General features: G+C 41.2%; 3 protein-coding genes across 4 annotated transcripts in view; all 3 read left to right on the forward strand.

The window, feature by feature from the left end:
• LOC143320617 (metal transporter CNNM4) overlaps window positions 1–7,475 on the forward strand; it is a 42,136-nt gene extending 34,661 nt beyond the window's left edge. For both annotated transcript variants that reach the window (XM_076730437.1, XM_076730438.1), the window contains 2 exons: window positions 1,076–1,254; window positions 1,527–7,475. In XM_076730437.1, coding sequence (XP_076586552.1) covers window positions 1,076–1,254; window positions 1,527–1,778 — 431 coding nt within the window. In that variant the 3' untranslated portion in view covers window positions 1,779–7,475. The remainder of the gene's footprint in view (window positions 1–1,075; window positions 1,255–1,526) is intronic.
• Window positions 7,476–13,521: 6,046 nt separating this feature from the next.
• On the forward strand, window positions 13,522–16,250 carry LOC143320836 (interleukin-1 beta-like). The gene is made up of 5 exons (XM_076730815.1): window positions 13,522–13,602; window positions 14,072–14,313; window positions 14,943–15,107; window positions 15,534–15,667; window positions 15,919–16,250. The coding sequence occupies exons 2-5, from the start codon at window positions 14,094–14,096 to the stop codon at window positions 16,138–16,140; spliced, it is 741 nt and encodes a 246-aa protein (XP_076586930.1). The 5' UTR covers window positions 13,522–13,602; window positions 14,072–14,093; the 3' UTR covers window positions 16,141–16,250.
• A 1,710-nt stretch (window positions 16,251–17,960) lies between these two features.
• On the forward strand, window positions 17,961–26,704 carry ckap2l (cytoskeleton associated protein 2-like). The gene is made up of 9 exons (XM_076731399.1): window positions 17,961–18,084; window positions 19,873–19,939; window positions 20,052–20,106; window positions 20,309–21,537; window positions 22,602–22,797; window positions 23,167–23,325; window positions 25,105–25,165; window positions 25,603–25,735; window positions 26,164–26,704. The coding sequence occupies exons 1-9, from the start codon at window positions 18,045–18,047 to the stop codon at window positions 26,471–26,473; spliced, it is 2,250 nt and encodes a 749-aa protein (XP_076587514.1). The 5' UTR covers window positions 17,961–18,044; the 3' UTR covers window positions 26,474–26,704.
• The last annotated feature ends 461 nt before the right edge of the window (window positions 26,705–27,165 follow it).

Consider the following 27,165-nt stretch of genomic DNA (forward strand, 5'->3'; position numbering starts at 1 on the left):
AGTATAACATAGTTGAAAGCGGACATTTTTAAGTGTTCATTCATGTGTGGTATTCTTCAACAATTATAGCTTCTTGTTCTCAGACTTTATATTGTTCCATCTATATTTTAGCATCATTAATTAAGTACGTTAAGGTGCATTTATGACCCATTTAACCCATAAATGCAAAAATAGATGGGGGGTTGAAGTGTTAGCTTTTCATTCATTTGCATTACTGTGTGTTTTCCATAGTACTGAAAGTTCCACATAGTTAAAGTTTTTGACTTGATCGTGTCACTTGCTAATTTGGATCACAGATGAAGTAAAGTAAGCAATCCTCCTCTAACCTGAAGAAGTTGACTTTACTTTTGAGAGATAATGGTGTCGGACATTGTTTCCACCTCTGTTAATGAGCCACATGTCAGTTTGCATCCTCCGCTGGCCGACATTCAGTGACATTCTTTGTGAATTTGTGAGTGAGTGAAGTTTGGTTGACGTGAAGCATCCCTACAAACACAACTTGAGTCACTGCTTGTCATGCTATTGGAAATTTTTGTGTGTCACTGCCTTTGGGTGTGAGAGAGGCACCACTTTGCTGCTGTGAAAGTTAAACAAAGGGTACGTACAGTAGATGGTTATGAGTTTGTTTGTCATAACCGTACATTAACCCCTTTTCCAGCCCTCTCTGTCTCTCTTACTCACCAATTTAACTTTTGTTTAGACGTTGCTGTTGTTATTTTGTGCATCACCGTACCTTGTGTGCCACTAATTAGTCTGAATTCATATCATTAATATTAACTTGCATTTGAAGCTGCACTGCATCTTGTGCGCTCCAGGTCTTCCGTTGGTCTGTGTTCGCATCGTAGAGCCATTAATTCACGAATGGCTTGAAACAGTAGTGTTAAGCCCCCGCCGCAGCGCTCTGTAGTGATAAACGCTGTTTCCCATTTCATGTACGTGTGCAGGACGGTCGTGATAGATCTTTAACACCAAATTCTGTCTTTTCATTGCTAACAGGAGCTTTTAATAACCTTTTCTGTGTGTGTGTGTGTGTGTGTGTGTGTGTGTGTGTGTGTGTGTGTGTGTGCATGTGCAGAGTTTCGTTCGCCGTCCCACCTCAGCGGGTTGAACCGCACAGCCTCTCTGAGCGGAGCCGACCGGACGGATTCGCTCTCCATCAGCGGCAGCAACAGCCAGCTCAACAACAGCATCCCCTCGCAGCAGTACACACCCGACTTCTACGTCCGAGCGCTCACCGACCTGCAGTTTGTCAAGGTTGGTTGTTCATCTTTGACATAAATTAGAACGTGAGTTTAAACCAGGAACAGTGATGGTACCCAAACAAATGCATAGGGGATGACAGACCAGGTGTGACAACAATATAAATGGCAGATGCAGTGAAGGTAAAATTCAAAAACAGTTTGAAAAAGGAGCCTGAGAAGTTACCGTTCCTTTGCGTTCCTTGACTGCCAACAAGCTTTAAAAAACTGATCACCTGGTCGACCAATAAAAGCAGTTTTGATCAGTTTTTGCTTCCTTCCCTTTAGATCACACGGGCCCAGTACCAGAACGGCCTGATGGCGTCTCGTCTGGACAGCACGCCCCAGTCCCCCGAGAGCGGCCACAACATGGCTCGCCTGGATCAGACCACTCCCCCCGTCAACGCCACCATCACGGACCTGGGAGCGGACTCCACCCCTACGGAGAACGGGCCGGACGAGACGACGCTTCTCCTCCTCAACGAGCAGAACTCACCACACACAGCGAACCACCACAGCCAATTGGAAAACAGCATTTGACCCCCCCCCCCATGCCCACCCCCACCCTTCCCTCCATACTTTGTTTGCACGCATGCACTACTACGCTCGAATGTATGCTGAGTGGGGGAGGAGTGTTTGTGTGTGTTTGTGTGTGTGTGTGTGTGAGAGAGAGAGAGAGAGGGTGGGGATGCAGACACATGCCTTGGCACAGCTGGCAAGGTGTAAAGAGACAAGCCATGTGCATGCATATTGTGTAAATATGCAAGGATTAACCAAACTGCACACACGCACACACGCACACACACGCAGACATACCAAAGTGTATTGTGGGAAGTTGCCACGTCCAATTTTCCATTACAAACGGACTCGCGACAAACCTAACACTCATCTAAGGATGTTCATCACCAAAAATGAGGATCTGTATCTGTGTCTGTGTGTGTGTGCGTGTGTGCGTGCACATGCTCCTTATCGTATTAACTGATGACGAAGATCTGAAGGACCTGACTGTCTGGACCAGAAGGCTCCTCCCTCTCTCGCCCAGGCGAGTTTCTTCCTCTGTGTGTGTGTTTTTATATGTGCGTGTGCGCGCGTGTGTGTGTGTCCTTCCAATTCACTGTCCCTAATCAGAGACTCAGGGAGACTCCGCCCTCCCCCCCTCCCCCTCCCTCTTTGCCGAAGTACATACATGCAACTGTGGTCCAAAGCCGCGAACCAGCCCACCGCCGCATGTGTAGCAGCCTGCATCCCCTCCTCACCATCCATACAGCTAGAAGACAAAGACGACCCGAGCATGTCAGCAGAGTTCAAACAAAGTAATATATGTTCCGTAGAAATTTATAGCCAGATATTTATTGATGCATTCGGTGTGAGACGGACACACAAGACTCCTACTGACTCTTGCTGGGGGGAGGGTTTGGGGTGGGTTCGATATACATCTATTTTTTTCCTTCTTGTTTCCTTGATAGAAGCAGTAAGTAGCCCAGAGCCTTTATCCCAGAGTTGTTAAGAGATTTAGCAGCGATAGACAGCCAGTCTGTATCGTGATTAAGACAATCAATATGATCATTATGAATGTGTTCAATTCAATGTGTAGGGTACGTTAACTGTGGCCACCCTGCTCTCAAACGGCCTCCCCTCTGTGAAAGCTTTTGGTCCCCCCCCCGCCCGATTTTAGCCTCCACCGACAGCACGTGTGAAAAGACGTGAAGGGTCGTGGAGGAAAGAGTTTTCTCAGAGGTGGAAGACGTTTGAGAGCGCTGCGACGTGGCGTCTCCTTTCCTACTTTATAAGCGAGGGTGGACTGTGCGTATGTGTGTTTGTGCATGTATGTGACCAAAATGGCCATCACCAGACTTGGTGGGAACAGAAACCAAAAGAGGGAAGCTTGATCACATTCTGATAAGAAAGTACTTATAGAAATCTGAGTCTTTATTTATTGAGTTCGATGTGTGTGTGTGTGTGTATATATTATTGTCAATGGGTGGGGGGTGGGGGGGTCAGGAAGTGTGACTTTGCCTCGTTGTGAGATTTTACTTGTTAAATGATCCTTTGCATTCAGTGGTTATGTTTGAGTTTCCCTTTTGGTAAATCAGATATGGGGGGGGGGGGGGGTCCCACTGAACACCTTAACATTTATTGTTGTTTGTATTTGTGCAGCCAAACACACACCGCTCAGCCCTGACATCAGCCAAATTTTGTCAGTTTTACGGGAAACAATGTTGTATATTATCTGATTATCACAGCACACACACTCCAGTTATATTTTACTGTACCTTCTGAGAAGATTTTGAAGGAAACATCTTTCCTAAAACTCATAAATTTTGTGTCTTTTGACAGATTCTTCTTTGCCTGATTTCCAGCAGAGTCACTGTGGTGTTCATGGATTTTTTTATTTTTTATTTCTTGACATGAAAAGTAAATGACACGTCAGGCTTCTGTTTTTAAAGGGACAGTTCGCTCATACTTTAACGCTATTTATTGCGGGGTTCTGGAGGTATTGGCCGTAAATATGGCTGCTTTCACTTGAATATACTAAAACTAGAGAGCAACAATACATTTGAAAAACTCAACAGCAATGTGTCTTTCCAGAAATCACGAGCTGGTTCCTCACAAACCATGTTGAGAGCAGATTAATGTTGGAACTATTTTCCCTCCATGGAACGACACCCACCAACCGTATCACTGCGCAGAAGGAAGCGTGCATCTACTGGTGGAGGAGAGACGGCACCGGGTGGAAATATTAATGGCGCGGCCTCGGCTGAGCTGCAATGTTAGCTAGCGTTATGGATTAGCTGTACGCTAATCTACACAAGCTAGCAATGTCACATTAAAGTTAGAGGAGTAAATCCACTCTTCCCTCTGTGCAGTGACACAGTTTGTGGGTGTAGTTTGGTAGAAAGAAAATAGTTCCTGCATGAAAACTGCTCACAGCAACATCAGTGGAGTATCTCGAGTAACCCGGCATGATTGGATGGATTCATAAATTGCACTACAGAGGGAAAAAAAGTTGATTTTGAGGCAAACTGTCCCTTTAAAACCAGAGTAAAAGGGCTGCTGTCCACACTAACAACTACATGTACCAGAACGCAATGCAGCCACACGAAACATGTTTTTAGTAAGCCTCGCTCTCTTGTTTCCTCTCGTCTGTGCTGTCAGTCGCTCTTACGTGTTTTGTTCCACTAAATGTGCATAAATCACAGGTGAATCCAGCGAATTCCCATCTGCTCTGTACGCATTGTGAAAAGGGATTCTGGGAAACGTAGGGCATCAGGAGTAGGAGTTACACACTGAGGGGATGTGTGTGCACCAAAAGTAGAATTTTAACAGCTCGTTTCAGAAGGCACCGATCTGCTCTCTGAGATCAGCGGCATCAGATTCTCCATCAACAACACTGACGTTTTGTTTCAGTGGAACTACTGAAGAACTGTTTTGGCTGTACTGAAATATCTTGTCAGCTCGTCATGTGGCATTCTCTTCTGAGCAAATACTGCTCATTCTCCAACAAAACATCCTCCTGTCCTGTAAGAGGAATGATGAAGTGCTTTTGCTTCCATTTTTAAGCGAGGATCTGAAACCAAAGCTTGACAGAATGATTTCATTTCTGTTTTCAGATGAATAGGAATGACTGGTTATTTTGTGGAATTTCATCCTGTGGTTTTCGTACATGGGAAATCTTCAGTGTCACGGATATTTTGGCAAAGAACGAGAAAATTGGCTCACTCTCACCTCATATGCAGAGTGTCACATTAACACTTGAATAGCTGTTGAAGCAGGCAGCCAGTGGCCTGAAGGGATAGTAGACTGTTTTTGCAAAAGGTATTTTGTGAGTAATTGTGTCTTTATGTCGTGTGTTAGAAGAATCGAACACCAAGACTCTTAATTATTACACATGTTTTGTGGGCTGATGCATTGTGGGTCTGAGCTGTCTTGGTCTACTGTCTTTTCATCAGAATGGCAACAGTTTATCTCCAAGTTGCTTTGTCAGTTAGCGTTGGAGGATTTGTTGAATGACATCCAATTTATGAAACGGTCACTTTTCTTAAGATCAACGGAGGCTGTGGGACCGTCCGAGCTTGTTTCACACCGCGGTGTAACACAGTGTGCCTCACGCTGCCTTAAAAACACTTCACTTTGAGCCTGGGGTCCATTTTGCCTCTCAATTCAACGCCTTGTGGTACTGTCCAGTTAATTTATTTTTTAATTGGAAAATGTTCACAATTACACTAATCATATTTCAGCGTGAGTTTCACAACACTAAAATCACAGCAGTCTGGATTCTTAGTCGTATTACTGGTTGAGTTTAAACGTCAGTGGGCAAAGCAATACAGATTATTAAGAAAGCAAGTGATGGCAAAGATGGTCTAAAGAGAAATAACATACGCCCCTCTATGCACTGCTCATTGTGGAATCCAACTACTAATAACAACTTTATGACCTAATAATGATTGTTTATTTTTTAAAGTGAAGGTCCTTTTATGACAATAAATAATAAAGCAAAAACCAGATTCTTCACAGGCGGCTGTCGCTCCCAGTGTCGCTCAGTGGTTTTCTTTGCAGCTGATAACACTAAAGCTGACCTGCAAGTTACTGAAGTTAGCCTGAGTTTGGAACATCAGCTGAGCTCGTTAGCGAACATCTGGAGCCGCTTTGTTTCCTTTGGCTTTCATTTTGAAAAGCAGCAACATTTTCTTGGGGTTGAATATTCTTTTTGATGTGTCCTCAAGACAAATGACAGTCCAGTTTGGTAAAGCTCGAGCACAGCATCAGTTTGAGATACATGTATGTTGTTAGCATTCAAAAACTGCATCTCCCATGAGACTGGTAGCATGCTAACTCCTTATGCTATGCACTCACATAGCGATCCTGACACATATCTTAGGGGTAGTTTTTTTTTTGTTGTTGTTTTTCTTAAATCTGTCACCCATCTGCAAGTTAACATCTTAAAATGTGTTTTTGTGACCCTGCACGTGTCCCCCTGGCTGGTGGCCGTGTGGTGTGTGGAAACGCTGGTTTGCCCTCTGAGCAGCATTGCGTAAATTGAGGCAGACTGTGAAGTCACAAAAGACACCACCTGCTGCTGTTTTACTTTCACGTTCATGTTAGGAACGCTTCGTAACTCAGCCGTTGAGAAATTCATGGAGCGCCGAGGTCGTAGATGGACATGCTTGCATTGCACAATCATGGGCTGTGTTGTTAAATGCTGACCAAGTGTTGTTTATTAAAAGCTGCTCAAATTTCCCTGCACAGGTCAGTCGTAGACGCCCATTTTTCTTAAATAACATGGAGAGAAAACACCAGCAACGTGTTGAATCGTTTCAGTGAGTAAAAGCTGTTTTTACAGTAAAGAAAATGGCTTTATTTTGAAAGTACTTTCCACCCACTGATGTTTATAACTCAACCAGTGGAGTTTCCTCTGCACGCAGCAGCTCTGCTTCTGCCTCCGTTTCTAGCTCCTCGTCGTTCCCCCAGACTCCTCCGTCAAAGAAGTAGAAGCACTTTAGCAAAGGAAAAGCGGTATTTTCCCAAAATACAGAAATTTGCCAAAGTTTTCAGCTCAGTAGTTGTGTTGCAAGACCGTTACGGACCAGAGTTTCATAATCAGTCATTTGTTCGCTGACTCTTTTTTTACGTGACACAGCTTTTTTTCATTTGGCTGAAACAAAAAGGTTTCAGGAACTCTCTGACTCACCGTTCTGTTGCCTTCACTAATCTTTTAATGACTGTGCTGGATTTTTTTTTTTTTTTCATTCCTGAATTATTTTTGACACACACACACACACACACACACACACACACACACACATTTCAAAGGACTGTTTTTTGTTCATTTCGTAGATTTTGATGGCTGAGATTGTTGTGGGAACGTGCGCCTGTGTACCCCCTCCTGTTTTAAATTGTGCTGGGTTTGGGTTCGTTATGTGTGGTCGTATGTGTGAATGCCTGTGAATCAAGTCTGGTTGTCTTTTTGTACCTCAGAACACTGTCAGTAATTGTGGTAAACGACTATCTTTTTTTTATTTGTCATGGAATATTAATTTGGGAACAGAGCGAATGGAGCGACCGGCGTCGGGGGAAGAAATAAACTGATTGTCCTTCATTCTCTCTGGCATGCTGTAACTTAAAGAACAACAACAGAGAAACAAGGTGTAAATAATGTTTTATAATTTCTGTCTTTATGAGTTTTCAAAATGAAGAAAGTTATTAATAAACCTGAGATATATTTCTCTATGAACCTTTGTGAATGTCTGGGTTTGCTCTGATCCCTCAAGATGAATATGAACAAAGTCACACACAGAAAACATAAAAAAGTGGCACTTGTTGCCTGATAATGACTAAATACCATACAATAAAGCAACGAGAAGTAAATAAATATACAAATGTGTAAGCAAGCACTTCAGATATACAGAAGTTGCTAAAGTAACCATCATTATTATTATGAGAAATATTGCACAGTTGGTTAACTCTTTGATATTCTTGTGTTTAATTATCTGTGCTTCAATCTATTTTAGACATCTTCATTAACGTACCATAAATATAATATCCCATGTTCATGCGGAACATTTGATTTGATTTGAACATTTTGATCTTTTTTTTAATTATTATTTTAACTTCGATGTCCCCGGCTCTCCTCATACAATGCAATTTGAAGTGTTTCTGTTGACTTGCAACGGACTTCAGGGTTTTTTTGTAATGAAACGATATCAGTCCGGAGGCATGAGGAAAGCTCGACCTGTGTTGTGGAAAATGGACAAGATAAATGATTAGATGTGTGCCACGACCCCCCCAAAGGTCGCAAAAATACTAAGGAGATGAAAAATAAAATGCGTTTGCCAAAGAAAAATCAAAGGATAAAATGAATTAAATGTAGACTTATTTAACTTTAACTGTTAAACTGATTCATTGATGTTTCCAGCTCTATGTTTGAATTATCTTTTCCTGTGTTTTGTTGGCTTCAGGGCCCCTTAGTCTCAATGGACTTAATGCTGTATCGTATTTAGTTATTTAAACTGTATTTTGAGTCACAGTGAGAAATTCTCTCGTATCTTTCCTTCCTCTTTCCTTGCTAGTGTGTAAAATTCTTTGAAGCAGTATTTATTCATCTGCGGGCCAGTCAATCATGAGCTGCTCACATGCAAAAAGAGAACGACAGATGATGATGACACACCTGCCTATTGTTTATTGCTGCCAGTGTAGCAGGTTTGGAGGACACGCACATGTGGGTCGGATGTGGACGAGGAAGTTTAATTCAGTTTTGAGAAATGACTTGAGGATTGAACTTGGCAAACCTGAAAGCTGCTGCTCAAGTCCTGTTGCATCACTGGGAATTTTGTTTGTCAAACTGGTCCCGCAGGTATCAAGTAGACGCCGGAGGAGGAAAAAAGATGGATGAGGAGATACAGTGTGTGCAACCACATTACTGTATCTAATGAGACCGGATCTGATGAAACTTTCTTTTGTCTGTTGAACTGGGGCGAGTCTGACGTAGAAACCTGCCGTTAGAAGACAGAGAAAGAGGAGTTTGGCTGGGAGTGTTTTATTGAATGGCCTCTCATTACATTGTTTTCAATTGTATTAAATTACATCCACCCAGAGCGCTCAGCAGAGAACCAACACCCTCCAGTTCCAAAGGCTTTACTGTGGTCTTACCTGAAACCATTCATATGGTCACAGCGGAGAAATATTGAGCAATACCTCAGCGCAGAGATGAATTTTTACAAGTAAAAGTGCTACATCACAATCCATGGAGAGCTCCAAATGCAAAGTATGCATTAGACAGTGAAGTGCCCTCAGTCATTGCGTTACATCATTGGATTATTAGTACTCATGCATCAACATGTAAGAAGCACTTCAATGTTGTTGTTGGTTGAGGTGTAACAAATTGAACTACTTTATACACAGTTTAATTGATAATAATACATTGCATTTTGTGCATTGCATCCACGTGATGGAGTAAAGAGTACAGTATTTCTCTCAGGAATGTAGTGCAATAGAAATAGCAGACGATCAAAATACTCAAAGTCCACGTGCCTTAAAATTGTAGTAAAGTACAGGCCTTGAGTAACTGTAACAGTACTATCCTTTAAAACTCCTTTTAAATCTTTTATTGTAGGCAAGATTCTCATATCATTCTCACATGCACCTCAAAAAACTGATTAAATTGTCTTTATTGATATATTTATAAATAAAAAATAAATGTCGATGTCACTCTGTGTTTTCTTTAAGTCCCCTTATTGAGCATTTACATCACAGTATATAAACATTTAATGAACGGTTTATAACATTGTACTGTAGCCATTTCTAAGTGCTTATTAGTATACGGACAGTATTGCTTGTCAAAAATTATAATTTCTCCTATGAAGACATATTTGACTGTCAATGTGTTGAATAAGGCTTGTCTACACTTTGTTGCTAATAAAACAAAAACAAAACAGGAAATCCAGAAAGTCAGGAAATCTGTGAAATATACTCTGTTAGTGTCTTTAAGCACACATAAAGAAGTAAACCGTATGTATTTAATGTTAAGAGCACTTTTCCATGATGTGCGTTAGTAATGCACATGCAATGAAGACCGAGGAGATGACGCTCAAAGGTTTATGTTTATGCTTACAGTGTGTGAGAGGATCTGCTGATTTAGCCTTCATTACTTTTTACTGTTTAGCAATGACTTGATGAAGCGTCAGTTAGATGATTCTGCTGTGTTCAAACTTTGGACTATTCAGGGTTTTTTTTTTTCCCCCAAAGTGAACTAAAACCTCCATCCAATAAGAAAGTCCTTGGTTGTGGTAACTGATTATTATTATTTTGTATACTAGACTTTTATGTTAAGTTTTTTCAAGTGTGACTTCATATTCTTCTCAGAATAAGGGGCCTCTGGATTCTGCCCCCTCCCAGGATGAAATTCAAATTATCTCTTCTTGACGGTTCAATCGATGCAAATGCTGAATGTCGTTGCTTTTAAGTGGTGGTTACGTGGACTCTGAGGTTTTTTTTTTTTTTTTATAGTTTAGCATAACAGCAAGTATAACACAACTTCATAGATTTTTAAATTACACTAACTCCATTGTGTCATTTTGCTCATTTCCTCAGATTTAATAAAAAAATAAGTCTTAACGGGATGTGAAAGTGCTGCCCCCACACTGAAACAATCCCCATTGCCTGATGCCAACAGGGACGAAAACGTCAGCAGCAATTAAACGAGGGTGATTCATTCACACAGAGGAAGAGCAACAACATGATTACAACACACCCATCTATTGAATTTAATGAGGACACACACACACACACACACACACACACGCACACACACACACACACACACACACACACACACACACACACCTACCTCAGCTCCAGACAAATCAAATATTTCCACCACTTTTCCATTGATCAGGCGGCGCTGGATGGTCAGATGTTGTGATCAAGACAAGACGGTCCTGATTTCACAGCTTTTGCTTCAATGTCACAAACAAGTTTGATCATATAGAAATAAACATTTCTAACAATGGAAGTTTGACAGACATTGCTTTGACATTATTTTTTCACTATGAAGAGCAGAAGTAAGCTGTGGACTCCACATGACCCAAAAGCAAGACAATTTTGCAGGAACAGCACTTAAAAATAGCACAGAGAAATGAGCTTACACATAAAAAAACAGGGGCATTTCAAGTGTTTCGGAAGAATAAAGTGAAATAGCTCAAATGAGAGAGAGTCCACCTGCTCTCTCTGCCAGAAAGCGTCTAAGTGTATCTCCCAAAATGTTTTCTTAAATGTGGTCAACTTTTTTGACAAATGTCACTTCAGATTGAACAGAGGTTGCTGTAAAAATGGTCTTTTGTTTTCTGGTTCACGCCAATATTGGAAAGACATTTTTTTTAAGAATGTTTGTGGGAACATGTCGTCCATATTTGGTGTAGTCTGTATTTATTCCCTCTGAGTGGACACACATATGTGAATATATTTTTCTTCAAAAATGAGCTCAAACATCCATATTTTCCTGGTCATGCAATTTGGATTCAAATATGAAACTCCAAGAGTTTAACTGCAGCTCACAAAATGTCCAATACAACCCTTGAAAGCAGTATTAATGCAGTGTGTATTTCCTGGTGAAATAGAGTAAATTGAATGTAATCAAATGTGCAATGATGGATAAAAAAAAAACACAACTGAAGATCAGCAGCAGTAGAGTTTATTATTATTTATTAACAGAAACCTGCTCAGATTCTGAGATATCTCTGTCTCTCTACAGTTTAGACCCACTTTTAAACATAAAAGAAAGATAGTTTGGTCAGACATCATTGTGTTATACATGCTCAGTGTATAATTTCATAAATAGTGTATATTATCTCATGAATTATAGGTTGAATCCAACCAAAGAAGTGTCAGTGACGTAGCTCCCCCTGCATCACAGCTCCATGGGGAAGTGATGAAATATCAGACTCATCCGCTGTTATGCAACTCTGAACAGCAAGCAAGTCTTCAATGGCTAGTGGAAATTTTTTCACATGAGAGGAATCCCAGCGCCACAAAGGCCCCGGTCAAAGACGTGGACAGAGAGGAAAGAACAGATAAGAAAGTTTAGCATTTCATATGGTGAACTTTCATATGACAAAGCAACTTTTAGTCAGTCATAAGTAATCACAATGCATCTTCAATAATAGTTCAAGAAATAATTATTACTGTATTATATTACTGTATTATTCTTATTATTATTAGCAGCAGAGATGGGGACTCGAGCTTAAGTCGCACACAGAGAGACTTCAGACTTGACTTGGACTCGTGCTCAAAAGACTTCAGAGTCGACTCGGACTTGTGTTTTGGGACTCGTGAACAATCATTATTTTTTCTTTTTTCCTTTTTCTTTTTTTTTTTGGCATATTAACATTGGGGAAACGTCTGACAAGCTTAAAGTCATTCCCTCCTTTTTTTTAAAAGAAGCGCTGACCGCAAAGTCTGCGGTACCAAGATTAAGGATGCTGGATCAACCACATCAAATGTTATCAGGCACCTAAAAACTCACCCGGATCAGTCACATTAGCGCATATGGATGGTTAGCAAACATGTTTAGCTCAGCATCAGCTATGTTTAACTTAGCTTGCTACCAGCTTTGTAACTGAATATTTGAATAGATGAGTGAATGTTAGTATGCTTGTCACACTTATTTGCATGGAGCGGCGTTAACATGACGTTTATTGGGTAACCTTATTCATCTACATTCCAACAATGCCTACAATGCCTTTGACTGGGCCCCTATTGTCGGCCTGCACAATAGGGGCCAAGATATTATGTAACTGTATGTTCTTGTTGGAAGAATACAGTTTCCTTTACAGGAAATCATTCATTGTGTGTTTTCTTCATATTGCATTGCAGTCCCCTGTTTAAAGTGATCATATAACAAACAACTAATCAGTACTGATACTTTATGCTAATAGATGAGGGAGGGATAATAATACAGTAGATGCTTTGAATTTCTTAGATATAGCTGTGCAGTATTCTTAGTAGACCGAATAGCAGCAGATGATAGAGGGCTCATTAAAACAAGAAGAGACATGAGAGATTTATTTTTTAGAGACTTGAGACTTGACTTGGACTTGCAAAAAAAGACTTGTGAACATCTCTGATTAGCAGTCATAGTATTATTAGAGCCTTTACGTTTGAATACTGCATCAACTGAGGGGTGCAGGATGCTTCCTTTACATTGTTTAAACATCTCGTGACGCCGGTGGTTGATGCTTCACTCATCTTCTACTCAGCATTTAATAGGGTACAGCCACACGTTCATGCTGAAAAGAATTTAAATGAATTTAAATCTGATTGGCTGGACAGGTAATGTGCTGAAGTATTCCCTCTAAAGTGCAGCGCGCCTCCACTGGTTGGATGTTTTTGGAAGTATGCTTCGATTAGTGTCAATTAATCTCACCTAGATTTAACTCTCCACCACAAAGACAACAATCTTATTTTGCCAAATATCAAACTGTTGCTTTGAATCTCACTCACTCACGGCCACCAGACTCTGAAAAAAACAGCACATTATAAAATTTAATGATGACCCAGTGATTGACAAGAGCAGGAACTGGGTCAGTGCTGTCAATCGTGACCAAATCTGAGGAATTCTTCTTTTAGCTTATTTGTTCTTGTGTATGGCCTCAGTGTGTAAGTACGGTATTTCATCATCACAGTGGATTACAGTGAGCGCAGCGGTGAAGACCAACTTCCTGTCTGGGAGGGAAAATTCCCTCAGTGACTGTGGTGAGTGTGTATAAAACCCAGCAGGACAGCACAGACAGGCAGAACAACACTGACAGGAGAACTACTGGGAACTTAACCAGACACACTAGAGCATCTTCTAATCTACTGACCTTAACAGGTAAATTGACTTTCTTTGACAGAGTTTGTGCTTCTTTTTTTTTTTTTTCTGGAGCAGATTTTAAAGAGCAGCTTTGCTTTGCTTTGGGGCACTTTAATCGGTACCAGTGAGTGTTGTCAGGGCTTGAATGTGACGACAGGACAGCTTCTTTTAATGCTGCCTGCTGTGTCATTGGAAATTGCTTGAGGGTTCAGTCTGTTGCTGTCAGATGAAACTCTTTATAGGCTGCTACATGTAAAATATGGCACCATTTCAAGATCATTGTGTGTTTTTGATCTCCATCACATTCAGTACTAGTGTAAAGTGCCTTATAGTCATGTGCTGATAGAGTCAAGAGTCATAAATCACTGCAGAGATGTTGTGTCGCCTTTGCAACAGAGAGTCAAAGGGTAAATGATTATATTTAAGGAAAATGTAAAAAAAATGATAAAAGCTAATAAACTTTACTATACTTTGTGTCTTGCTGCAGAACTCTCTCAGTTCATAAAAAGATGGAATCCGAGATGAAGTGCAACGTGAGCCAGATGTGGAGCCCCAAGATGCCCACGGGACTGGAATTGGAGATTACCCATCATCCAATGACAATGAAGCGCATGGTCAACCTCATCATTGCCACGGAGAGGCTGAAGGGCAGCAGGTCAGAGTCACTGCTGAGCACCGAGTTCAGAGACGAAAACCTGCTCGACATCATGCTGGAGAGCATAGTGGAAGGTAATCACACAGGCGAGACTTTATTCCCACACTGTCGCTTGGAAAGCCCTTACAGGACTGTTCTCTGTGTTGGTCACATTTAAACATTTCTAAAAGGCTACTGAATTTGTGAATAGATATAAAAATGCTGCCATCTGAGTCCTCCCTGTAAAGAACTGTGGGAACTGACTTTCTGATGCGGTGAACTATTTGCTGAGCATTTTCTGTAACTGGAAACCAAACCAACTAACCGTAACACCTGTGATTTAACACCTGCGATTTAAGCCCCTACACATCCACCCACACTTTTTTCACTTGTTTGGCCTGATAAGAGTTCTGCTCAGAGCTCTTATCAGTGGCTGACTGTCAGTGGCTGATGTCGCTAAAATGGGACATTACGCACTTTGTTCTTAATAACCACATTGTGTTTCCTTTAACTGATGTGCAGTTGTATTAATGGTTTGTTTGGCACAACTTTAACTGTTCCATAATCTAAAATGACCATGATATAATATCTGCTCTGTGGTGATAAAGTTGTAAAACAGCAGGAAGACTCACTTGTGCAGGAAGGGACCACGTCTGTGGCTGATCTCTCTCAGTAAAAGAAGATGAAAATCATAACTAATCAGGCCTGCCTCTTTTTCCCTTAGAGCAAACTGTGTTCGAGTGCCGCTCAGCTCCATCGCTTCAGTACAGCAGGATGGCCGAGCACGTGTGCAGCGTGACCGACAGCGAAAAGAGGAGCTTAGTTTTGGTCCCAAACAGCATGGAGCTCCATGCAGTGTTGCTGCAGGGAGGCACTGACAGCTGCAAAGGTAATTGCATGTGACAGTTAGATCAGGTTGTGAGTAATACAAAGGGAGTGACACTTAAATTTCATTGTGTAAACCTGTGTTGTAGAATAAATATATGAACCCTGGATGGTTAGAAAATCATTCTAAGGGTCATGGTAGACATTTTCATTTAGAGATGACAGGTTTTCTTTTAGTTCTTCTGGAAACGTCCATCATTCCTCTGGTGTCACTCCTGCTTTAATGATTTGGATACAGATTTTAACCTCAAATGCATGCAGCATAATAACTTTAAAATCACACAAGTTTGATCGTGTCTCTTTCCCTGTTGCATAAATTCAGATGCTTTTAGTGAAATGCATAGAAGGCAGCGTTTGTCTGAGGACGGAGGCTGATGTTGTCTTTCAGCTTCCATTAAAATGAACCTGTTTCCTCTGTTCTTCTCCGCAGTTCACCTCAACATGTCGACGTATGTGCACCCTGCGCCCAGCGTTGAGGCCAGAACTGTGGTTCTGGGCATCAAGGACACAAATCTCTACCTGTCATGCCACAAGGATGGTGAGGAGCCAACCTTGCATCTGGAGGTAAAATTCATGACTCATTACATGAATCTCACATAAAGACAAGAGCCTTCATAGAACTGTTAAAGGGTAAACTTAATCGCACGTCCCACATTTCTCAAAGGTAGCCCAGGGAAAACTAAACTTACCTGGCCATTTAAATTGTTATCATCTGGAAGATACACTGCACACTTATAGAAATAATTGACTTTTGATATAAGCTAGTACTTTGTGTGATAGCCACACTTTATGACATTTATCTTTTCACACCTCAGACGGTGGAGGACAAAGAAAGTCTGAAGAAGATCAGCTCGGATAGCGACATGGTGCGGTTTCTCTTCTACAAACACGACACCGGGCTGAACGTCAGCACCCTTGTGTCTGTCCCGTACAACGACTGGTACATCAGCACAGCAGAGGAAAATAACAAGCCGGTGGAAATGTGCCTGGAGAGCGCCAGACGGCACAGAACCTTCAACATCCAGCGTCAGAGTTAACTACTGAATCAGTAGTATTTCGAAACAGAAAGTGAATACCTAATGTATTGACATTGACTAGTACCACCACAAGATGGCACCATTGTGCTATCTGGTGAACAACTATGTATTTATTGTGCTGAATGACATGAGATACTGATAATGATTTTTATCTATTAATTTATTTATCTATTTATGTATCATCTTGATATATATATTTATTTGGAAATCTATTTACTAACAGTTATTTAAATGACATGCTATGAATGTTAAATAAAGCCTTTCTAACTTTTAGTACTTGGATTTGTGTTTAATGTGCACACAGATGCCCCCAAAACCAACATGTATCCCAGCATTTTAATAATCCTAATGGTCCCTAGTTTTCAGTGACAGTGGTAAAATACCTGAAGTTTAAAGGAGTTTTTTATCTAGAGACAGCATTCTCATTGACTTGTGTGGTTAAAAAAAAAAAAAAAAAAAAAAAGATTCTGTCACTGCTACAGTGACGGTCTTACGTGATATTTATACAATGCTCAAAAAATTAAGGGAACACTTAATCATCACAGTATAACACAGAGTCAGTTAAACTTCAGGGATACCAATCTGTCCATTTAGGAAGCACAAGTGATTGTGACTCAGTTACACCTGCTTTGGTGCAAATGAAAGTGACAACAGGTGCAATGGAGAGGCAAAATCAATACCACCCCCAAAGAGGGAATGGTTTTGCATGTGGTCGTCACAGACAATTGCTTTCTCCTCACCCTTCCTGACTGATTCTTCTCTAGTTTTGAGTTCTGTTAGTGTCCTTGTCACTGCTGCTAGCATGAGGTGGTATCTGCAGCCCAGTCAGGTTGCACAGGTAGTCCAGCTCCTCCAGGATGACACATCCATATGTGTGGTTGCAAGAAGGTTTGCTGTGTCTCCCAGGACAGTCTAGCATGAGGGCCCAGCGTCCTCTAGTGGGACCTGTGCTCACAGCCCAGCACCATGCAGCTCGACTGGCATTCAGCAGAGAACACCAGAATCGGCAGGTCCGCCAACGGTGCCCCGTTCTCTTCACAGGTGAAAGCAAGTTTACACTGAGTACATGTGGCAGGTGTCAAAGAGCCTGGAGACGCTGTAGTGAACGTTATGCTGCTTGTAACATTGTCCAGCATGACCAGTTTGGTGGTGGGTCAGTGGTGGTCTGGGGAAGCGCAGACCTCCATGGGCCCTGAGCCAATGGTACCCTGACTGCTGTTAGGTACTGGGATGAAATCCTCACCCAATTCTCACCTCCTACCCAAGCATGTATGAGAAACTTTTATGCAGCTATCTTAGCCAAAACTCAATTGAAAGAGATGTTGAATCTCAGTGGGAACATTTGTGGTAAAATAAAGGTGAAATTAAATTAATCAATGAATATTGATTACTAAATCTGTACAATAATATAAATTTAGTTTAGAAGTACTTATAATTCACTTGAGTATTTTCATTTTATGTTACATTATACTTGGACTCCACCACATTTCACAGGGAAACATTTTATTGATGACTCCTGATGTTGACAACTGCCAACTTCAGCAGAATTTAGCTTACCCAGGCCTCAATCCGTATGTTTCTTGAAATTCTGACAGAATTTTTCCCCGCATCACATCTCTTAAATATTTTAGGACTTGTGTATCCATAAGAAAATGCTGCTTCTATGCAATTGTTGTTTACATTCTCTGCCCCAATCCGCACAAAGATTCTGCGCATGCGTGGTGCTTTTCGAAATTTCAAATCGTCCAATCAGAGAAGAGGAGGCGTCCACTCCCGGCAATTTGAAAACCGGAAGCTCTGTTGTTATGGAGTAACTTTAACGTGCTGTAAACCACCAAGTCTACCGACAGCGAGCCATTTTTAGCATAAATCGTGATAAAGTCGACAGAAGAAACTTAATAGAGATGGAGGAAGGAGAGACCGTACCGATACTTTCCAGAAAAGGTTAGCGAACTTATTTAATTGCATAAAGCTAGCTAAGTTATTTAAAGCTAGCGTTAGCTACCATTTGTTCGCTATAGCATGCTATATCGCGAACGTTACATGTTAGGAACGGTGAACAGATGTTTTCATTTCTAACTACAAACATTAACGTTATGGTACTGGTTTGGTAACATTAAATGTGTGTCAGACAGGCCACCAGAAGAGACTTTACATTAACGTTAATCAGGTTGGGCTGATTAACCGTAACACAAGTATCCAGTATGGGCTCCCCTCGGCAGACTGCGCTTGCCTGACCAAAGATCAACTGTAGACCGGGATGAACAATGCCGTAAAGCTATTTCGCCTGCCAGATTTTTCATTGATCTTCACAATGTTACTTTGAGAATGATCATTACACGCCAGTGATGACAGTGTCGTTAATTATGAATGAAGCGCAAATAATGAATTATTTCCCCACACTTCTCGTTTGGTAATGTTATCTTTAAACATACGAGGTGTGAATGTTCATTGGTTGAAAACATGCGCTGCCATGCATGAAATACGCCCGAATATTTAATGTAAATAGTTATTTGATCAAAGATTATTCCCTTCACCATTTTCTATACTGATAATATAAACTGTCAGAAAATAGTGAACAAAATCCCAAACTGAAGGATATGATTTTTGTTTCATATTATAGCAGCAAACATTGACATTGCAGAAGATAGAGACAATGAATTTTAGGTCGCGAATTATTCAAACAATTAATCAGCAATCACAACTATTGTCGATTGTGAGTTGATCAACTAATCAATTAACTGACGATTCGTTTAAGCTCTAATGTGCAGTCACTTTTCTAAATTTTGATTTTCTGCATGAGTATAAATGTATCACCAACCTGCAGCCAGATGTCACTAAGCTTCTGTGGAATATTCTACTCAGTTATTCAGACACTTAAGAAGTCACATCCACGTCCACTTTTTGTTTATTTTCTGTGTGTCACATCTAGTATGGGGAACTGAACTGAAGTTCAAGTGTGGGCTACAACAAGCAAACTGTATTTGTAAATTATTTTTTGATTTTTTTGTTCTTTCCTTTTTTTTTTTTTTTTTTTTTTGGCCCAAAGTCAACCTAAACGGAGGTTTAAAATCTTTTAATGTACCCAGCCCTGGTTCTAAAAAAAAGTAGGCATGCTGTGTAAAACATAAAATGTGAAAATTTGCTAATCCTTTTGTCATATACTTAATTGAAAACAGTACAAAGACAATATATTGAATGTTTTATCTCATCAACTTCATTGTCTTTTGTAAATATATGCTTATTCTGAATTTTATGCAGTTACACATTTCAAACAAGTTAGGACAGGATCAAGAGGTGATAGTATCATGATTGGGTATGAAAGGGGCATTCTGGAAAGGCTCAGTCGTTCACAAGCAAGGATGGAGCAAAGTTACCACTTTGTGAACACATGATTGCATGGAGGACATTACTTGGGAGCACTTTGTAAAACTGTTGTCGATAAACACAGTTTGTTTGCAAATGATTGCATTCTGTGTTGTTTACGTTTCACACAGTGGCCGAACTTTTTTGGAATTGGGGTTGTAAGGAAATCTGCATTTATATACACAGACACAATTATTCAGAGCAACCATATAGTATGTGGGTGGATATGAGCGTTTAATAATTAGAAATGATTTTAGATCAGACCCAAACTATGAGTCTTTAAGATGGAATTCATGGTTGTGCTTAATGTAGTATAAAGGCATTCATAGGACCATTGCTGAATTCCTTTGTTATTTCCTGTCACAGAGCTGCGTAAGCAGAAGCTGATGGAATTCCTTGCAGCAAAAGTAAAGCTGAAACAGCCCAACTCCAAGTAAGAACATAAATTCTCTGCATGACAACTCATTGTGTCAGTGGGTTTTATGGTTGTTTTTTTTTCTTTTTTGAATGAAGGGTAAATTAACTCAATAAATTTTACTTCTCAGGCCATACCTCCGTGATGACCATCAGGTAAAGAATCCTGTGACACCTGCACTAAAGGTGAGTAGCAACCTGTATTTGCACAGGTAATGAAGCAAAACCCAACAGAATTTTAAAAAGAGTGAATGACGTGAGTGTTAATTTGTTGTGGTGCTGTGTTGCCGTGATAATCAGACTGTATTGCAGTTATAGTCACTAAACAAAGCTTTCATATGGCCTATGATTCAGAGTTGTCAGTTTCAAATCATTTTTGTTTTCACAGGTTGTTACTGGGAAAGAAAACAAGGTTCCAGCTGACATGTTCAGCCATGAACGCACAAAAGTTCCAACTGTGGCTGCTCAATCCTCAATACACCCTGGCAAAAGAGTGTTTGGTGTCAATAAAAAAGTAAACGTAAAAGGCTGCATTCTGACTAATCGTTCGTCTGCGGCCAATGGCCCAGCATTGCCAAAACTTAATCCTGTGTCTTCTAAATCCAACCTGAATGCAGTCAGCCAACTCAAAAAGCAGCAAAACACAGGAATACAAACTTCAGGCAGAGCCCCTTCAAATGCAGCTCCTGCATGCGTGACAAAATCCAACAGCAGATTCAGTAGTAGATCAAATGCTGCCTGGTCCTGTCCAATGAAGACAGTTAGTGTCCGGATGAGTCTCGGCCCTCTCGTCAAAACTAAAACAGGACTCATTCCTGCAGTGACTCAGCCAAGAAACAGTCAAAGTCGAAACTTAATAGACACCATTGGCTCCGCAAGAATTTCAGTTGGTAACAAGGTGCGGTCCAGCACTTTGTCATCACTGTCTGTTTCCAAGAGGTCTCCCGTGGCTCAGAGGAAAGCATTACCTACCACTGCTCTAAACAACCCTGTTAATAAGAGAACAACTGTTTCTTCAACTGCAAGAGCTGTGATTCAAGTTCAAGATCAGAAGAAATCTAATTCTAAACCACTTGTGGGTAAACATTCTCAGCCAGCTTGTAAGAGTCAGCTATCAAGTGGACTGAAATCAACATCCAGCTCCTCCAAGTTCACAGCAGCACCTATTAAGCCACAGGGGAGAGTAGGGATGTCAGAAGCCAATAAATCAGCTGGACAGCCCACAGACAGATCCACAAAGCTGAGGTCTGCGGGTGAAGGGGAGAAAAATGGCCAATCGTGCAAAGTCGCCTCTCGAATGTCCTCGGGGCCAGTGAGCAGGTGGAGTTCCAAGGTGGTCAGCAGGGTTACGCAACCTGCTGTGGCTGAGCTGGAAGGGAAAACCAAGACATGTAAAGAGACAGATATCAAAAAGGCACACAGTTCATCAAATGGTCCACGTCCACAAACAGATAGAAAAAGAACAGGTGCTCCAGTGATGTCACAGACATTGCCACGGCCAACCAGGACCATCAACCTTACAGGCAAGGCCATGGAGATGAAGACGACAAAGGCCCCAGTCAAGGTCATTCCCCAGACTCAGCAAAAGAAACTGAGCGCTGCCCAGGAGGAAAGAATGTAAGTAGAACAGAACAACTTCCAGTAAATGTAAAGTATAAAACTATGATATAGCATGACTTTGAATTCAGCCAAGAAGAGAAGAAAAGGAATCTTACTTAGCAGTCGATGCCTAGTTTTGATCTAAGCCAAAGACAACGGGTGAAGACAGTGAAATATTACCTGATAAGATAATTTAAGTGTTCTGGGAGTTGAAATAGTTGAAGCATGCAGGGTAATATGTCAGATCTCTGCATTCGCACAGCCTATGCTGTCTTGGTTCAATACCACTCTAGTTGGTGATGATTGAATCTGTGTGGGTGGACAGGACTGGTTTCACCAAACAATTTACATCAACAGATGCAATGACAGATGGTCTCTTATGATAACAAACTGGAAATTCTGCATATGTTTTCATAACAGATAGTCACTTTGAGTTAAGTGTCCTTGTACAGCTAGAGGAATAGTCTGAATATCAGATTGGGAATCTGTATGGTGAAAAATATGAATGATTCACATCAATATGCAAAAGGCTCAGATCAGATCCATTGGCAGAAATGGAATTTTCAAAGTTATGTTTTCATTAGTGTATAATGACCTGAAAATAAGAATGGCTTTATGTTCTTTAGCTTAGAATGAGCTCTTTAGATCTACAGAGGGAGCAGATCCTCTTCCACATAGTCCACCATGTTGCACTGCCATGTTTCGGTATGTTACAGTAGCCCAGAATGGACAAACCAAACACTGTTTCTAGAGTAGACCTTTTGCGTTTTTAGTGGCCACCGTAGGGGAGGATTAGGCGAGGGGTATTTAGTTGGTTGCGATCTACAACCTCACTGCTAGATATCACTAAATCCTACACACTCGTTGTTTGAAGCAAGGAGATGATTTTCCTAAAGGTTGGTCTGTCTCTTGAAGTGTAAACTGAGAGCTGCTTATCCAGATTAAAATGTAAAAGGTATCAACCCCTGTTTGTTCTAGGACCTATGTCATTCCACTTCCTCTCCCCACTTTTCCTGTCAGTAAAAAGAAAAAATAAATGTTGACTTAAAGCTAAACCCACTGCTCTATTATTTGGTCTCAAGGAAAAAACTACGGGAATGGAGGGAAGCCAAAGGTATTTCCTACAAGCGTCCCCCAATGCCTGTGAAACCTCAGGTCAGACACACTGTGGCCATACCCCAGCCTTTCTGGGCCACCATGAAGCAGGAGGACGATGCCCATGCCCTCATCTGTGCTGTGGACAGATCTCTGGCTGACTGCATCAAATTGCTTGGAGAGGTATGTCTACCTGAGTGAGGGAATTGTTCTCAATTGCCAAACTTGATGGCCTGTTATGATAGAAGTTTAAATATGCAGACTTACAAAATCTCTCCTGGGAGGAATTCATAGTGTTGTACCTGTGAGTAACAGAAATAGCTGTGTGAGAGTGTCAGAGAGTTCCAACGCATTTTACTTTTTTTCTGCATACCTGGCCAATCACTGTGCGAGATGTATGTCGTTTTAGGATTGTCAGTTTTGAAAAAGTAGAAAAAAATTGGATAACTGGATAATTGTGAAGGGGGGATGTTTCAGATGTGATTCACTTTGGTTGGAGCAGAGTGATGCCCTTTCTTTCAGTGTATGAATTAGCCTGCTTCGCACCCATAGGGTTGCCCTCCAGACCAGGTGAAGGAGGTTCTCTCACGGCTGCCAGCAGTGTCCCAGAAGTTTGCCAAATACTGGATCTGTCAGGCCCGCCTGATGGAGCAAGAGGGCAACCTGGATGTCCTGCCCATGTTTGAGGAGGCTGTTGGTGTTGTGTTGGAAGTAAGACATTCATGATATTCAAACTGTAGAAATGTTTTATATTGAAGTTATGTTGTTGATTAGGGCTGTTGAGGGTGATTTTTGCAAATCAGTGAACAGACCTGGCTTCAGGTAGTATTGCATTTGCTTCAGTGTGGTGAAATACTTTGAATCATCATGTGTTTAATTCATTGGATTAGCCACGGACATCACTGGTGTTATTACTTGTCCGTGCCAGCGATAGCCGTGGCCGGAGGCATTGTGTTTTCTGGTTAGTTCTACCATCCCATTCTTGTGAGCTCAATCTCAGGAACGCCTAGAGGGAATTTAATCAAACATTCACATGTTCACTTGGATTCAAGAATGATTTACAATGATGGTATGATATCATGGGATTACATCCCAGTGATACGCCACCCAATGATTCTACCCCTTTTCACTCCATTAACAACATAAGGGAACATATCTTAGGAAAGAAAAAAGATTCTAAAAAGTAAATGTGTTTATTGGCTCCAAATAGGAATAAAGATGATGCACAGACCCATTTGTGTTTTGAAAGAAGTAACCTGTGCCATACTGTAGGTCAATTAGTAAATGTAATGTGATTCATTCTCATGCTTCTTCCCACATTAGCTGCGAATCATGCTGCTGCCAAATTCCACCGGTAACCAGTACCTGCATGTTATCGCAGCCACAGTAGACCACATTATTTTAAATATTTGACACAGTCATGACGGTATTGCAATATCCATGTTGTGACAGGATGTGACACAAGTCACGGTGCCGAAACCGGTCTACTCCCATACCGCCCACCTCAAAACTGTGCTCATTGTATGGATCTTCTGTGCTGCTGGATTGAGGATGTGTGTGAAACATCCACCTTTAACAATTTGCAGCTTCTTTGTACAAACATCCACATTTGAAGCATTGCAGTCCAGCACAAGCTCATTGGTTTTGCTGATATCGAGCTTCGGGTGATTGTCGTTGCACCATGTGATGAAGCTCTCTATCAGTCCTCTGTCCTCCTCTGGAAAAACAGTCTCTAAATGAAGACAGCCTTTTCCTCGCTTGAAATTATTCACTGGAATCTTACGTCACAAGGCGGTAATTCTGCTTGTTTATCTACAACCCCATTTGCAAAAAACAAATGTGCCTTTAGGGACTTTGCAATCCGTACAGCATACCACACCCTCAATTCAGATGAGGAAAAGCTCCCTCCCAAAAATACTATGCTGATGGGGGAAAAAAATGGAGCAATAGAGCAGGGGTCCCTCTCTCAGGATGGACTAACATTCAATAGATGTTACAGAATAGACCAACATAGTAAAATCACAAACGCACAAGAACAAAGCTCAAGCGCACAATACACAGAGATAGAAAAGAAACATACACTTACACAGAGTGAGAAAGAGAGAGAAACAAGAGGAGAGGCTGAATCTCATGGAGGACAGAGGTCCAGAGCCAAACATCTGGAGCAAGGCACCAACAGCCAGGAGAGAGAGAGGGGTTCCAGGATGGGTGATGGTCCAGCAGGGAGAAGCCTGAGTGAAAAGAGGACAAGGGGGAGAAACTAGAGGGAGAGAAAGGGAGAAGTAGCCACACATGTAGGACTAATGTGTGGAAAACTGCAGTTTTAATATAGATCATTGATTGATCCTTTGCTGCATGCTTAAGGTTTTATATTGTCGCTGACAGCTTAATTTACACCAACACACTCATTCTTCAGGTTGTATTGGAGTATAAAACTAACAACTTCTTCTTTTTCCCCTGGTTTGCCCCTACCCTTATATTTTATTCTAGCCAGTGGATGAGCTGCGGACCGTGGTGTTCGAGATTCTGAAGAAAAAGGACGACATCCAAGGTAGTTGTAGTAACCACAGGGGTTTCATACCATTAAGATAATGTGAAAGAACTGTATTGCAGTGCTTACACTGCACATTCTGTTGCACACTAGCAGGCATTTTTTGTATGAGGGTCAAATCCCTGAATCTTTTATGGGGCCTCCCTGTACCAGCAACAGAACAAGAGCCACTGTTCCTTGTCAAAAATTAGGCAAGGCGTTATATTGATAAATTTCATTTTTGTCCATGTTTTCGTTTGACATTTCACCGTTGACATTGTTTCATTTGCTCCTGATCACAGTAAGTTATTTTTATTTTAAGAAACTGATACTAAGTTAAGCAAACCCTAGTTTTAATTGATTTTGTAGTTTCAACAGTGAAATCTAAAGAAAATGCTAATTCTTGCAATGATAAATTGTTTAAATGACTTTAACTCGGATTTTCGTGTTTTTGTCAGCATCCGAAGAAGGTGAAAGCACTCCTGAGAATATCAACAACCCGATGATGACTCCTAAACCTGTCAGAGCCCTCATATGTGGGGAGAAAGGAGATTCATCTGTAGTCAAATACAAGATCACAGCAACTCCTGGGTATGTTTGAGTCATTATTACAACTTCTAGCAACTATACATTTAGCATTTTCCATTTGTTGAGTGGAGCAACTCACATTTGTTAGTGATCCAGAGCTGAAGAATAGCCTGAATGAACCTGCTAATTCTTTGACTGTCACAGCTTCGTCAAGTGACGCACTCAGTTGAGCCTTTGCTGTGTGATATATCTACACATGCATTAACCACTCACAGGAAGAGTTTGTATTGAATTTACATACTAACATATATTCCAATATTTGTATTTGAGACGATGAGTGAGAGATGCGTGAAGAAGGACGTTCTCATTGTGCTCTGCTTATAGGAAAGTCCAGAGTAGCTCCCACAGCTGTCCCAGGTTAGAGTGTTAATGGCCGGAGACTGGATGAAGTTGACAATTCGGATTGATATTTAGCCTTTCTTTTCCTTCAGAGGCCATCCAAGCCAACAGAGGGAAGCGACACGGGTCAACGGCCAGGAGGTCCGCTTCTTCACTCCAGTTAGACGCTCCGTGCGGATTGAGAGAGCCTCACTCCGATACCCCGTGTCCCTCCAGGACCATGATCTCTGCGTGGCCTCCTACAATGACCTGATCTCCGAGGAGGATAAAGAGACAAGTAAAGAACGGCAGGGTGGGGAAACCAGCCCGTCTGCTAACGACACGCCGATGTACGTCTACAGGCACAACGAAGCACTTCAAGACAAGGTGCTTGTCCAGCTCGTCTGCAGTGAAGGTGTTTAGTTCCAGGTGCTTCTTTAATCTCCCCCAGTTTGTAGTTGAGACATAATTCAAGTGTTCAGCATCTGTCACTGTTCTTATGGAGAAAAAATGTCAAATGTGTGTGCATACTTTGGTGTCGTCAGATGCCAACCTTTCCCTGAAAAGGTGAGTAGAACGTGACATTTTAGGTCATGAGCTGTTTTCTAAAGTTAGGTATTTCTGTTTCCTTATGGAGAACTTGTTGTGTTTATCATTTTGGTCCCTGTATTATTTTATCCCTTTGAATGACGTTTTGTAAATATGACTGTAAAGTAAATGGCTGTTTTTTGAAACCTGTACTTTATATACCCTGTGTTTTTTTTGACCTTTACCTGGCCTGTGGACTCCTCTACCCAACAGATCGTATTGAAAAGCTTCACCGACACCCACACTCCTGAAAACCCAGAGCCTGAATCTTTTTTATTTTTGTTTATTTTCAGGTGTTTTGTTGTGCATGCATTAGCTCTGCATGCTTGAATTGGTAGTACCCAACTGGTTGTCAAGTGTGATTTTATCACAAATCTGGAATTTCACAACCACTGCGTTCCACAAAATGCACGGCTTATTTCTCAAGAATCTGAACTGAAACTCAGTACATGACAGAAAACATTAAGCCCTGACACTTTGCCACACCTGTAAATGGCATGCTAGAAGTTAGCAAAGGTAGCATAGTA

The sequence above is a fragment of the Chaetodon auriga genome, chromosome 5, assembly GCF_051107435.1.
Source record: "Chaetodon auriga isolate fChaAug3 chromosome 5, fChaAug3.hap1, whole genome shotgun sequence".
Classification (NCBI taxonomy): Eukaryota; Metazoa; Chordata; class Actinopteri; order Chaetodontiformes; family Chaetodontidae; genus Chaetodon; species Chaetodon auriga.

What these genes read in the sequence shown, in the direction of transcription:
- LOC143320836 (XM_076730815.1), top strand. Translation starts at nt 14,094, where the DNA reads ATGGAATCCGAGATGAAGTGCAACGTGAGCCAGATGTGGAGCCCCAAG. An exon ending in GCTGGAGAGCATAGTGGAAG is followed by an intron (nt 14,314 to 14,942) that starts GTAATCACACAG and finishes TTTTTCCCTTAG; the next exon opens with AGCAAACTGTGTTCGAGTGC. An exon ending in AGCCAACCTTGCATCTGGAG is followed by an intron (nt 15,668 to 15,918) that starts GTAAAATTCATG and finishes TTCACACCTCAG; the next exon opens with ACGGTGGAGGACAAAGAAAG.
- ckap2l (XM_076731399.1), top strand. Translation starts at nt 18,045, where the DNA reads ATGGAGGAAGGAGAGACCGTACCGATACTTTCCAGAAAAG. An exon ending in CTGAAACAGCCCAACTCCAA is followed by an intron (nt 19,940 to 20,051) that starts GTAAGAACATAA and finishes TTTACTTCTCAG; the next exon opens with GCCATACCTCCGTGATGACC. An exon ending in GCATCAAATTGCTTGGAGAG is followed by an intron (nt 22,798 to 23,166) that starts GTATGTCTACCT and finishes TCGCACCCATAG; the next exon opens with GGTTGCCCTCCAGACCAGGT.